Consider the following 14,228-nt stretch of genomic DNA (forward strand, 5'->3'; position numbering starts at 1 on the left):
TTTTGTATTTTTGACCATCATGTCTCTTACTTAGTTAACGTTGTTCTCACTGCAGTAACTTCTGAGACCTGGGTCGCAGAACATATTCATGTTCAGCAGTCAGTAGATCAGACAGGTGGTAAACAAGATTATAAACCAGATTATTTTAAACACTTTATTTTGAATGAGCCTGAGATGTTGGTTATATCTTTCATTTTATAGTGAAACTGCACCCAGCCTCTGTGAAGGAGAGCAGGTTGAAACTCAACCACGAAGTTTGTATATTAACAGTGAATAGTGTGGTAACAATTTCATCTCTCTCCATCATTCTCTCGTCCAAATAAATGTCTCACCTGAGGCTTTAGGTCTGTCACCATTCCCAGATCTCAGCTGTTCACATGAAGAGTATCATGTCCTTTAATAAACAAGCAAACAAACAAAAACAATGACCAAGTCTATGTAGTACTTTATGTGATGTACAGTGGAACAAACTTTCCACTCTACCCTCTTGTGAGCAAAGCCTGCAGAGGCACTGCTGTTCTGTTTATACTACATCACAGATGAGTCCTCACATGTGCTAATAAGGTGTACAGTCCACACATACACTGTCAGTCTAGGTCCACAAACAAATCCACAGGATTCCTCACAGACTTAAGAAACAACAAAAAGTTTGTCCCACAGACACAAAAATGACTAAGCATTTATTTGTCAAAAAGGAAAAGTCAAAGGAGTAGTTGGACATGTTTGTAAATAAGCTTCATTAGCTTTATTTGCAAGACTTACATTCAGAGGTCCATACAGTCTAAAGGTAGATGTCCATGTGTTGTTTGATTATAAAGCAGGTTTAGGTTCTATATTAATACTGTGAAAGTATCAAAGCGCTCAGTCTACACTTCTGGAACTTTGTGATGTCACAACAAAGCAGTCACCACCCTCAGCCATGCCCCAAGCCCTGGGGCACAGAGCCTCCTCTCTTCTGATTGGCTTACTGACATGTTGTGACTAGAGATCCAGAGAGAAGCCTGAGAGAGGAGATGTAAGATTGTAAGAGCTGGGCCTTAAACTCAACACTGACCAACCTTAACTTCTTCCAACATGAAAATAGCTGGGGACTTTGGGTATGTTTGTTTTCATTAGTTTGCTGACTACTAATTGTCAGTGAGTTTTCACTCCGGGAGGGTCGAGTGAAGACAGCAAGCGACAGGAAGGACTAGGGCAATGATTTTTGGTCCCACCAACTATAAGTTAAAATTTGATTGGTTATTTCACTTGCCACTTTCTAAACAAACACACACAGCTATGGGGGCTTCAGTCCTTCTGTCCTGGTTATGAAGCCCTAACCAATGACTGAGCCAAATAACCTTTTCTCTGCCTAGAGGGAACAACAAAAGAAAAAAGTCTGATTGGATAACTCTGTTTTCATCGTTTTAGGACAGAAACCCTTTCATTTCTGAGAGAAAATTAGGCTAAAATTAGAGATTAAATATAACATTTAATGCTAGAAGGACCTGACGGTTCCCCACTGATACTTTATCACTCTCATATTTGTGTGATGTGGAGGTAGTATCGATCTAGAGCCTGGAGCATAGTTTAGCATAAAGACTTGAAGCAGGAGTGAAGAGCTTGTTTAAAGGAGCAGTTTGTACGTTTTTTCGATTGCTTCATAGCTAGCATTAGCATTAGCAGCTGTTTACTTACCAGTCTGGAAGAAACATTGTGAGTTCATCACCAAACTTCATTCCTTTACACACCAACCAGAGGTGGAAACAAACACCAAGTTAGCTCTTGTCTCTATCACCTCTTTTCTTTTACTATAGTTAGCATGTTAACCAGCTCGCCCCGGCCTGTCTCCTCACTTTCTGACAGCAACTGCGCTGCTTAGAAGCCAATGATGCTTGAAGCATGACATGCCATGAAGCCAGCAGCAGGGAAAACTTACAAACATCTAATTCACTTTGAACACACAATGTGTTAATCAGTGAGTTTAAAGGGAGTTTGTAGGTGTGTTTTAATTTTGGACAGAGCATGGCTAGCTGTTTCCCCTGCTTTCACTCTTTATGCTAAGATAATAGCATCGCTCGCCAGCTCTAGTGCTATACTTAGGTCACAGACATGAGAGTAAACTCATCTGCGTATCCTCCATGATTCCATGATGTGACCGTACACACAGCTGTGTGGTCTGATACTGTTATTTAACCAATATGTGACTCTGTTATCTTCTCATACATAAAAAGCTCAAATGCTACAAAAACATAAGACCTGAGTTGTGATGGACTTTTTTCCTTTAATTTCATGTTAGTATAAAGTTCTGGCTGTTGCTTCCTGCACACATGCATTCACTCATACTGACACACACGCATATTAATTTAATCATTTTGAGTTGGCAGCAAATATTTGGCCCCTATTTTCAGCAAACACACACACACACACACACACAGTTTGGTATTAAGTTATTTGGCAGGACGTTTTGGCTACTAGTTTTTGGTATCTATGCACACACACTTAGGAATTAACTTTGTCTTGGCAGGCAGGAAATTTCAAGCTTTTTTTTTTTTTGTTTCAGCATGCACACAAACACACATATAAGAACACATACATACACATGCAGACACAATGGGAAGTAATCCCCCTGTACATGCCAGAGATTTGGACAGAGCAGGGATTTTCCTCTTCAAAGAGTAGACCACCCATCGCAGGAACAATGGTGGCCGAACTCAGGGAGATTTCCTGTGGCGGCAGTGGGAATCCACACACACACACACACACACACACACACACACACACACACACACACACACACACACACAAACAACACACACAGAGTCATGTGCATCCATACATAAACAACATGCTTATGACTCTCAGGAACATGTACATACCTGTGTGCTACACAGACGTTTACACACAGACACACACACACACACACAGGCTGCCTTGTGGAGCTCATGGGAGGGCGGGGGTTTTTGTGGTGACAGACAGACAGACGGGGATCTGGGATGTGTATGACTGGGGGGGAGGTGCTTGACAAAAGAGCAAAGATACTGAGCAGGACGGGATTGCAGAACCAGAGAGAAATAAAGGGACGAAGGGACAGACGGACAGACTGAAGTCCAGCTGTTTCCACCCCTGGAAGCAGCCTCGCTTTAGGCTGGCACTGTCCCACTTCTTCTCAAGTCTTTCACCCCCCCCCCCCCCACACTCCCCACCCCCCAACACACACACACACACACACACACACACACCCTCGCTCGCGTGGCTGCTAACTTTGTTTTTCTTCTTCTTCTTTTGTTATTTTTTGATGCTGCTGCCTGCCTTTTGCTGCCCCTGATTCACTCGCAGACAAATTGAAAGTATTTGTTGCTTTAAAGCAGCCTTTTGAATTCAAAGACAAAAGATGGCGGGCGACAAAGAGCACCCCATGTGTTGTGGGGGAATATCGCTCCAAATGTTTAGATGCCCCCCTTCTCTCCACACACACACACACACACACACACACACACACACACACACACACACACACACACACACACACACTTCCACCCACATCCCCTTTTCTTCTTTTTTTCTTCTGTCTTTTGTGACAAATCCATTTGATGGAGGAATTGTCTTTTTGTGATTGATTTGTTCTTTGTGGGCAAACACAATAACATACTGTATTGTTGGATTTCTTTCATTTTTAAATTGTTATTATTTCTATATTGACAGACAGCAGTTGGCGTGGATGGAGAATTACAATAAACAGGTGCACACACTGCTGCTTTTAGTCAGATGCAGCTTTGTGATGTTCAGCTTGTTGGTATTCACACCTTGTCATTTTGCAGCTTTTTTTTCCAGGGGAAACTTTCAGAAAATTCATCCATGAAATTGAAATTTAATTCTGCTAAGTAAGAGCGTGTGTGTGTGTGTGTGTGTGTGTGTGTGTGTGTGTGTGTGTGTTTGTGTACATGTGTGTGGGAGGATGGGGGGGTATTTGTGTCCAGCTGGTGGAGTTTTATATTTCTCCCTGTGATTTATTTTTCTCAGTTTACAGTCGGCCATCAAACTTCATGGGTGAAAACTGCTCACATTGCAGAATTTCTGAGGAGAAACAGATAGTGTTTATTTGTTGGAAAATATATGAGCGCCTTATTCCCTTGCTGTCTTTCCCTTGTTGCCTCACTGTCTTCTTCAGGCTCACCCACATGCACTGACAACCACAAATAGCCTACACCCTTCCCTTACTTATTTTTGAATGTTGTGTTTCATGCAGTTTGCTGATGATCTCATCCTTTTCCATTTTCTTGTCTGTCTATGGAAGATTCCCTTTGAATCTCCACATTTATTTATGTGTATTTGCAGATGAAAGTGGAACAGCTTGTTTGATATAAAGTGTCCCACCTCAGAGAAAATAGTCTCGGCATATAATGTTCCATAGCTCAAAGACTAAACTTGGTAGTTTCTTCCTGACCTTACTTCATTCATTTTTGATTCATGCTTTGCATGTTTGCTGTGCGTGCAGTCTGAGGTCAGTCCAGTTTTCATCTATCACTTCACACTCAGGCAGCTCCAGTCTTCAAAGACTGACACAACAAGCTAAACAAGTCTTCAGGTAGATGCTGTGCTCCCATGCAGCTACTTGGCTCCTTTCCTGGTGAGCTTTTCTTCCAGAAGCTGTCACAGCCGTTATTAAGGCTGCAGAGAAAATTTGTTTTGTACACGCTGTCACTAAAAAACCCAGAAAATTAACAGAGTTACTTGGCTCTGTGATAAGTCTAAATTAATTCCAACTCGTTGCTTAAAAATGCACAGTTAATTTTCTTTAATCATTATCAATGGATCAGATGACTAAGTATAATTTGAAAAGGGTTGCTTATTGTGACAAAATCACAGAGAATCATCACCCTACAGGAACCTTTTCTTTGACAAAGCTTTTTAACTTTTTTTAACTTGTTCAGTTCTCTGCAAATTTACATTTGGTTCTGTCTCAGTAATATCATCAATGTTGTTTCCAGAAGAAGCAGACAGGTGTATCAGGCAGGTGTATCAGACAGGTGTATCAGGCACCAAACAGCAGAGCGACAAACTTATCAACTAGCTGGTGTACACAGTGGGGCATAAAGGGTCAATTGTGTTTCTCTGGAGTTGGTAGAAACCAAAAACAGTGCAAAAAGAGGAGTGAACATTGATCAGGTAACAGAATTTCAAATGAATGCTAATGTTGCTTTTGGAGTGGCACGTGGTGGTTAGCTCCTTTGCCTCACAGAAAGAAGGTTCTGGGTTTGAATCTCGGGCCTGGGTCCTTTCTGTGTGGAGTGTGCATGTTCTCCCTGTGACTGTGTGGGTTCTTCCCGGGTGCTTCCTCCCACAGTCCACAGACATGCACAATAGGTTAATTGGNCTTTTCTTTGACAAAGCTTTTTAACTTTTTTTAACTTGTTCAGTTCTCTGCAAATTTACATTTGGTTCTGTCTCAGTAATATCATCAATGTTGTTTCCAGAAGAAGCAGACAGGTGTATCAGGCAGGTGTATCAGACAGGTGTATCAGGCACCAAACAGCAGAGCGACAAACTTATCAACTAGCTGGTGTACACAGTGGGGCATAAAGGGTCAATTGTGTTTCTCTGGAGTTGGTAGAAACCAAAAACAGTGCAAAAAGAGGAGTGAACATTGATCAGGTAACAGAATTTCAAATGAATGCTAATGTTGCTTTTGGAGTGGCACGGTGGGGCAGTGGTTAGCTCCTTTGCCTCACAGAAAGAAGGTTCTGGGTTTGAATCTCGGGCCTGGGTCCTTTCTGTGTGGAGTGTGCATGTTCTCCCTGTGACTGTGTGGGTTCTTCCCGGGTGCTTCCTCCCACAGTCCACAGACATGCACAATAGGTTAATTGGTGAGTCTAAAGTGCCCATAGGTGTGAATGTGAGTTTGACTGGTTATTTGTCTCTGTATGTCGGCCCTGTGATGGACTGGCAACCTGTCCAGGGTGTACCCCGCCCATGACCCTATAAGGATAAGCGGTATGGATAATGGATGGATGGATGTTGCTCTTTGTCTGCTCTGAGGATCAGCCATAAGAACTACATGATGTGTAATTTGTTGATATAATTTTAGTGTTGAGCAGTTTGTTCCACTGTCACAGAATAGCCAATAAATTAATTAATTAATTAGCTTTCACTTTATTATGTGTCCAATACTAATAACATATGTCATATCCAGTATGCAGAAGAAATGTAGAAGATGTACAGGTAGATTAAGACTAGCTTGATTCTGGCCTAACTTCTGATGTACAGGACAAAGGAATATCAGTCTCGGATGCTAATTTGATGATGAACTCAAGCTTATCTAAATTAATAATTTTTATTCAGTTGAAAAATTCTTTTAAAAAATGTACAAATACATTTGAAAAATAATATTTTTCAAATATAATTTACGAAAAATAAGAGATAATATATGAATAATAACATAGATAATATATAAAAAATAACATTTTTGAATGTTTTCTTTACTGTTACTGTGGTAACTTCAGCTAGAAAATAATCACTCGACAAAGTCTTGGCCGTATTTGCACTTTATATAAGGATGGCGAAATGAACTTTACATCCAGAGCTAATCTGTAGACATCTCTGTCGGCGGAAGATCAAGCATACAACAAAGCCCGGGGCGGAATAGTACTTCAAAATAAATGCAACATATGCAACATCGACCCCTGGTGGGTGCATAGCTCTTATTCTACTTATTGTAATCTTATTCTGATAAGGACTAACTTAACTTAATAATGTTCACATTACAACAGTTACAGTCTCAAATCTCAAAACAAAAATCCCTGACTAATTAACACATAGGTAGGACGCTTGAACTGTTGAAATTACTGGTCCAGTGTTTGTAGATCTCGACAAAATGAGCATCGGTAAAAATAGATAAATAAAAAGAAAGAAAGAATTGTAATCACCTCATGTTGTGTAAAGTTTTGGAGCCAAATCGTATCATGAGTGAGTGAATCACATTGATTTATCCTCCATTAGTCATTCAGAAAATGTGCAAGGATTTAATGTATTTTGCAGTCCCATTACCTTCAATGCTTTGTGTGAGATAGAAACACACTCAATGAGCATTCAGGTGTCCCACAAGCTTCAATAAGCATTCAATGGAAGATAATGATCAGATTTTTATTTTGGAGTGAAGCGTTCCTTCAACCTTGGTTTATCCAGGGAGGATTGAACAAACACTTCTTCAAATGCTTAAGTCTGATGAAGAGGACTAAAAACATCTTTTGATTGTGCCGTGGTGTGTGGGTCCATGTGCCTTCATGGAGGTGCAGCCCCACATTTATGAGGCTTTTTTGGTGTCTGCTTGACAACTAAACACAAGCCCTTCTGCCAAACAAATGGGGACTGTGCTCGGGAGAGGGGGCGGCCCAGGCCCAGACTGCAGAGATGGGCACTCTTTGACAGCTGCTTTCATCTCGTTATTATTCCTCCTTCACACTCAAGGATTTTTGGGCTTCCTAAAGTATTTCTGTCGCTCTCTCCTTCCTCTCCCTCCTCCTAACCCCCCATTCTTCCTCTCTTTCTGTCACCAGGCTGTGATTGGCTGTTATGACAGAGCCATCGCCAGGCTGTCAGCCTCTTATAAAGCTCAGTTTAATTACTCCTTTTCACTCTCATGACACATTCATGCACAGATGCAGGCAAAAACGCGCACACACACAGGAAAGTCACTCACAAACATACCATGCAGACACACAGACCTGTGTGCTCAGCTGTGTGCCGCGTCGTCCTGGCAAAAAAAAACCGTGGTAACTGAACTTTCCGTCCCTCTGCTGACAGAGCAGAGCCCCAGATGTTTCAGTGTTGTGTTTCCCTGCTGAGCTTTGAAAACATATCATAGCAGGTGAAGGTTTGGCCTCTGCTGGGTTTGATGGGCACCGATCAATCACGCCCCACGCGGCATCCAGCCTCCGAATAGCCAATTAAAACCACTGAGACCGAGGAGAGAATGGGGGGTTATGTGAAGGAGTGGGAGTTTGATTAGAGAGGGATGATGAAAGAGAGAGGAGGAAAGATGCAGTGGTGGTTGCCATAGTTGGTAAATGTTTAATATTCTGTGTGGTAAACGTCACATTGATCACTCTCTCTGTCCTCCCCCCTCATCATTCCTCCACATAAAGATTTCCTGACGGATGCGTTCAGCCATGCCTCCATAAACAGAAGAAAGCAGTGCAGTGGGTTGCAACCTTGACTGATGGAGGGAAGCTAAGACAGATGTACAGATTTGCTAGAAATGAAGGGGAACAATGAGAAAACCTTGTCGCATGTGAATGCCAAGCCATCTGGGATGGGTTTCATGCCGTCCTCAATTTTCCTTCTCCTCCTTGTCTCTCCCCACGCCGCCTGTCACCCCTCTCTTCTTCATTTCCTCTCCCCTACATCTCATGTCTCTGTCTCCCCTGTCCATGTCCTGATGTCTCCTTCCATTTTCTATTTCCTCCTCTCACTGTCACTCCTCCTTTTTTTACACCTCTCTTTTGTTCTTTATATCTTTCCCTCTGTCTTGCCACATTGTGCCTCCTCACTACATCTCTCTCTGTCACTCCCCAATCACTCCCGTCTTCTTCTTCTATTATTTTTCTGCCTTACCTTTTTTTTCTTCTTCTTTCCTTTTACCACTTTCCACTTCACCTTCTTTACTTTCAATCCTCTTTTCTTTAACATCTCTCCTTTCTTCTTTATACCTTTCCCCTTTCTCTTGCCACCTTCTCCCTGTCACTCCCCAATTACTGTCTTCTTTTTCTTTTATTTACCTGCCTTAACTCTTTTCCTACTTTCTCCCCTCCTCCTTTACTTTCACTCCCCTCCCTCCCCCTCTCCTCCTTTGCAGGTACCCTGCCCTATGACATCAAGATAGTAATTGCAGGGAACCACGAGCTGACCTTTGACCAAGAGTTTATGGCTGACCTAATCAAGCAGGACTTCTACTACTTCCCCTCTGCGTCCAAGCTGAAGCCAGAGAACTACGAGAACGTCCAGTCGTTGCTCACCAACTGCATCTACCTGCAGGACTCTGAGGTCACCGTGCGTGGCTTCAGGATCTACGGCTCCCCCTGGTGAGTGACCACTACCGCTGCACTGGACACAAAACAACCACAAAGCAGAACACCTTGTACTGAAGAACGTACCTGGTTGAGTTTTTTTACTCTTGTAATTATTATTGTCACCAGCTTCTGTAGAAGTAAAGCATCATTTAAATACTACAATATATTTGGCCTTTTGTTTCAAGACTGCAAGTGCAGCAAAGTCATGACAGTAGTATCCTGCAACTACAGCGTCCTCAAAGCTACATTTCTCTGTGACAGTGTTTTGCGTGGGAGTGGTCAGGTGACAGAGCCAGAGGCATATTGTTTTCGGGGACACAATATCTCAGAAATGCCTAGACAGAACTTCTTCAAATTTGGCACAAACATTCACTTAATTAAGGGTGAACCTATTAGATTTTGGGGGCTCAAAGGTCAAAGTTCAAGGTCATGGTGACCTCATGTTCATGTGAATACAATATAATGGAAACACCTAGAGGGAATTTCATCACTTCTGTCACACTGTGACTTCACATAACACGTTTCGGCAAATGTCTATGAGGATAAATGAAATGATTTCATATCCAAAAAGTCAAAGGTCAACTTCACTGTGACATCATAATGTTCTGCAAAAATATCTCTGGCTGTTATTCAACACTGTAACTCAGGAAGAACAGACTGTGACCATATTTCCTGACACTTGGCTGGTTGGTGGAGGAAACAACCAGGAGGAGGAGATTCTAGTTTTCCTTTGGATCTGTAGAGAACATTTCCCACAGGTGACCACAACCAAGTCCTGAGAGTGATTCCCTACAAAAGTCAAAATAAACTGTGTCCTGCAACACTGAATCATTTGACATGCATCATTTGATGCCCATGTAGCACATAGCAGACAGAAGCATTTTAACCCTGTGAAAAGGGACAATGGGATGATGCATCCCTATATAAAATACAGGAGCCTCCAGTCTTTGGTGTGTGTTTTACACCACCAGAGTGTGTTATCATTTTGAGGTTATGTTCACCAGTAGGTGATTTATAGGAGAGTTTCAGCAGATCTAGTTTGGTGTGTATAAATTTAAAAGTGCATTTATTGTGAAGGTACAGGAAGTCAGCTTGAGTCCACAGCTACTCCTCTCACTGAAAAAAAAATATATTCAAAGCACCTTTTTGATCACAAAGATGTTCATATAACATTTCATATGCCTGTAGCGTTAACACCATAATTTAAAATTTACTCTCGTTGAAATGGGGCACCAGTCCTCTGGGAGGACAACAATGAATTACTTCATTGATAAATTTATCTCACTTTATCTCATATTAGAAGCCATGACTTCTCGATTCAATGGATCTCCAGTCTCTACATCAAAAGAATACCACAGGACAACAACGGAGTGAAAATAAAGGAGTTTATTAACTAAACTACTCTCTACAGAGTAAATGCAAGGTGTAATAATCATAAAGATGATTATAATAATGAAATGAGCAGTGTGATGAGTTGGCAATGGTGGGAGAGAATATGTTATGGCTATACACTATGGCTATACAGCTAATGATCACTACGTCTACGAATGAGATTTGGTAATTAAATATTACTATATTTTGACATCAACCCAGTCATGAGCAGAGTGTTAAGACCGGCCTACTGTGAGTTGCGCTGTAGCTGAAGACTCTTGGCTGGAACCCAGGTGGCTGTGGTTGCCGTGGTAACCCTGGAGACACGGGATCTAGGTGGATTCTCCCAGAGGCCGTGTTCCGTTATCAGGGTGACGGATTCTGCCAGTGTCTCAGCGGTTCAGCTCTGGTGGGGTTTGCCAGGAGACTTTCTGTCTTGGGCACTCTTGATTTTTGGTCGGCTTCTCTGCAGGCAGTCGTGCATGGGCAGATATGTTACCTGCCGGCATCTCTTGCGGGTTGATGCGAAATAAACTCTAAGCCACTTCACTTTGGCTGGATAACTTTAGAGGAGACTAGCGTTGACTAGATGACTCTAAAACTCTCAAAAATCTTCAAAAAGGAAAACTTGATGATAATTAAAAGTTACAAATTTACTCTGAGGCACTTCTGTTGTTTTGGTTCAGTTGGTCTTGACTTGGCTTATAAAAATAAATGATCGTGCATGTAGACAAAAGAATGTTACTTGGAGCTTGTGGCAAAGAAAGAATAAAGGACGTGGACAGAAACGATGTGCAAAAATGGTGAAGAGCCTTGGCTAAGAGTTTGGAAATACATAGCTACAGAGCGACTGGGCAAAGTTTTTTCAGCTTCTCGCTCTAGCAATGTGTGAATTGATCACAAGTGTTTTATCCCCTGGGGGCTGGCGCACGTTTCAGGGGCATCACCAGTCTTCTCCTGTGTTTCAACTTAAAGAAGAGAGTAATTTTCCAAGGAACTTTTGAATAGTTTAATTCTATAGCTTACCTATAAACTCGCACATCTGTCTTCCACCATGAACATAAAACATTAAATGAAATAACATATAAACCTAATGGCACTAATAATGACAGACAGGAATAATACAAGTGTGGATTTCATATTACATCCTTCAAACCTGGAATCAATCATAATACAAGTGGTTAACTGATCAAACAACAATACAAACATTTCCTAAAGCTAATAGTCTATAAAGGTAGATTACAAAGCAGTTCTTTGACTGTAATAATAATAATATGGACATTCTGGATGTCATGTAGTGTGTGTGTGTGTGTGTGTGTGTGTGTGTGTGTGTGTGTGTGTGTGTGTGTGTGTGTGTGTGTGTTCATGTATGGCACAGGGAGGCCAGGATTCACACCTTAGTGATACTCATTCCTTTTGGTGTTATTTGTCCTATATAAGAAACAATCAAATATCATTAGACAGAATCTTATTGTTACAAACTGGGGATATTTCCTATGTTCTCCAGCTGCCTGGTGTCCATTGGTTGATCCTCTGGAGCTGACCCTTTGATCCTTGGTCTGATTCTGTGTTCCTTTTGGCATGCTAAAAGCATGGTCTATTTGTGGAAGAGGGGTCCTTTGTCTCTGTTTCCTATCAATTTGATAGTTTGATGGTGGGAAGAGTAACACAGTGTCAATTGTGGGTCCTTTACTCTGCATGTCCTTATAATGAACTTCTTTAATGGCTTGTGACTGATGCCAGGCCAGGTATGTCCGCTACATGCCACAGCATCCTCCTCTAAACTGTGAGTCTACGTTCCACTAGGTAGGAAAGGCCATTTACATGATCAATCAATGATAAAAAAATAAATCAATTATATTAATTATATAATTTTAAAAATAAAGTCAAGGTAATCATCAACCACATCTTGTTCAGTGTTTCCTCAGGATGTTGTGAGTCTGTGGTGGGTGTACCTTGGGGGCCTGCTCCCCCAGAAGAAACATTTGTACATTTTAAAGTTTAGTTTTTTAGTTTTTTTAGATTTTTTAATTTCTTTATTTAAAATAGACAGAAAATGACAAATAAAACCAAAAGCATACTGTGCAGGGAGAGGCAAAAAGCCCAATGGGCTTATTTAAAGCCTCCACCTAAGTAATGTTGAAATATTATTAAATGAACATACAAGAAAATAACGTGACTACACAAAAATAATGAGAAACTATATAATAGATTATAGATTATAAATTATATGTATAAGTATATAGTATAGTTATTATATAGTGGGAGAGTTATATACTATATATATATTATGTATAGTATATCACTAAATAGCAATAATAACAATAATATCAAAATAAGAACAGAAAATGTGAGAATGTCTTAGTTTAACTCCATGAGCAGTAGTAATATTGTATGTCAATATGAGCAAAACAAAAAACCATTCATAAAATTAAAAAAAGTTAAATGTTTAAATCTAATGAGCAAACTTAGATCTTTGAAGGACTTTGTGCCCTTGTGAACAGTTTTGTGTTTTATCATAAACACATTTGTTGTATAAATATCAGCAGTGATGACACGACAATAAAATCACACTGGTGAGAGTATAACACAGTTCACAAATGGTCAAAGCACAAACTCAACCAGAGCACAATACTGTATCTGAGCCATCAGAGGTGGTGACCTGTGTTCAACTGGTTTGTAGTTTAGAAAATAAAAGATATTCTGGATGAGGAGATACATCGCTGTTTCCTGTTTAACTTTGTTGTAAAGAAATTTAAGCTCTTCACCACAAACAGACTCATTCTGGAGCCAAACCAAGCTGTTGACATGGATGAGTGATCTCAGGACATTGTTTGAAACTTATGAAACATATGTAGTATTTAGTACTTACTCCATCTCCTACTGCACTGAACTTTCAGTGATTCCCTCATTCTTAAACCACTTTGGATGAAAGCGTCTGATAAATGAGTGAATGTAAATTAAAAGTCCATATTTCATGAAGAGGGGCCTTTAATACACATTTATTATCTATAATAGGTGGAGGACATGGACATCCACATCCCTATTAGAAAACGTAACACCCTGAATTTGGACATTTAGTTACCTGGGCTTTGAGAAAAACAGTTGTTGTGTGTGTCTGCAGGTTAAAGTGTATCTTCTGTAAAGGCCAACTATAAAGAAACGGAAATTATTGTCATAGATTTGTCTTTACAAGTAAGTATGACAGGGAGGTGTACAGTGAGTTAAGGTTTATTAACATTAGGAAATTTCCGAACAGGTAAGGATAAAGAGAGAAAAAAGTGAATTAGGTTCAGGGTAGTGGCATTTGATCCTACTGCAGAAGAATGACTGACTCTGACTAAAAATTTAAATGAACATTTATATGAACACTGAGTTATAATTATGATATAGTTTATATTGAGGAACACGGCGCCCCCCCTTCATGTAGTTGCTTTTGAAGGACTGTCACTGCTCGAGCATCAAGGTCTCCTGAGAGAGAATCCTTTAACCAGATTCAGATTCTGGAACCTACATTCCAGGTGGTGTATCAGGCCTTGATTTAAGGACTGACAAAAAACAATTAGCAAAAAACACAATTTGACTCCCCCAAACTATCTAAGGCTCTCTTCCAATGAATTAATATGCCTTAATTTAAAATGGTATGGTCAAACCAACAAAGTTTAAAACCAGACTCAGATGGTTTGGCTTTGTATTCACTACTGATATACAGGCCAAAGTCTGGTTTGAACACATTACATGATAGAGATGTAATGGTACATGTATCTGTGCTGCTCAGTACAGCAAGTCCAGTTCAGTTCATGTTGTGAT

The 14,228-nt window shown here is 40.6% G+C and overlaps 1 protein-coding gene across 1 annotated transcript in view; it reads left to right on the plus strand.

The window, feature by feature from the left end:
* The window catches only part of mpped1 (metallophosphoesterase domain containing 1), a 93,689-nt gene that overhangs the window by 30,060 nt on the left and 49,401 nt on the right, over nucleotides 1-14,228 (plus strand). The window contains exon 4 of the mRNA XM_022749655.1: nucleotides 8,834-9,059. Within this exon, the coding sequence (XP_022605376.1) occupies nucleotides 8,834-9,059 (226 nt within the window). The remainder of the gene's footprint in view (nucleotides 1-8,833; nucleotides 9,060-14,228) is intronic.

Source organism: Seriola dumerili, unplaced genomic scaffold (genome assembly GCF_002260705.1).
Source record: "Seriola dumerili isolate Sdu_G_001 unplaced genomic scaffold, Sdu_1.0 BDQW01000138.1, whole genome shotgun sequence".
NCBI classification, from domain to species: Eukaryota; Metazoa; Chordata; class Actinopteri; order Carangiformes; family Carangidae; genus Seriola; species Seriola dumerili.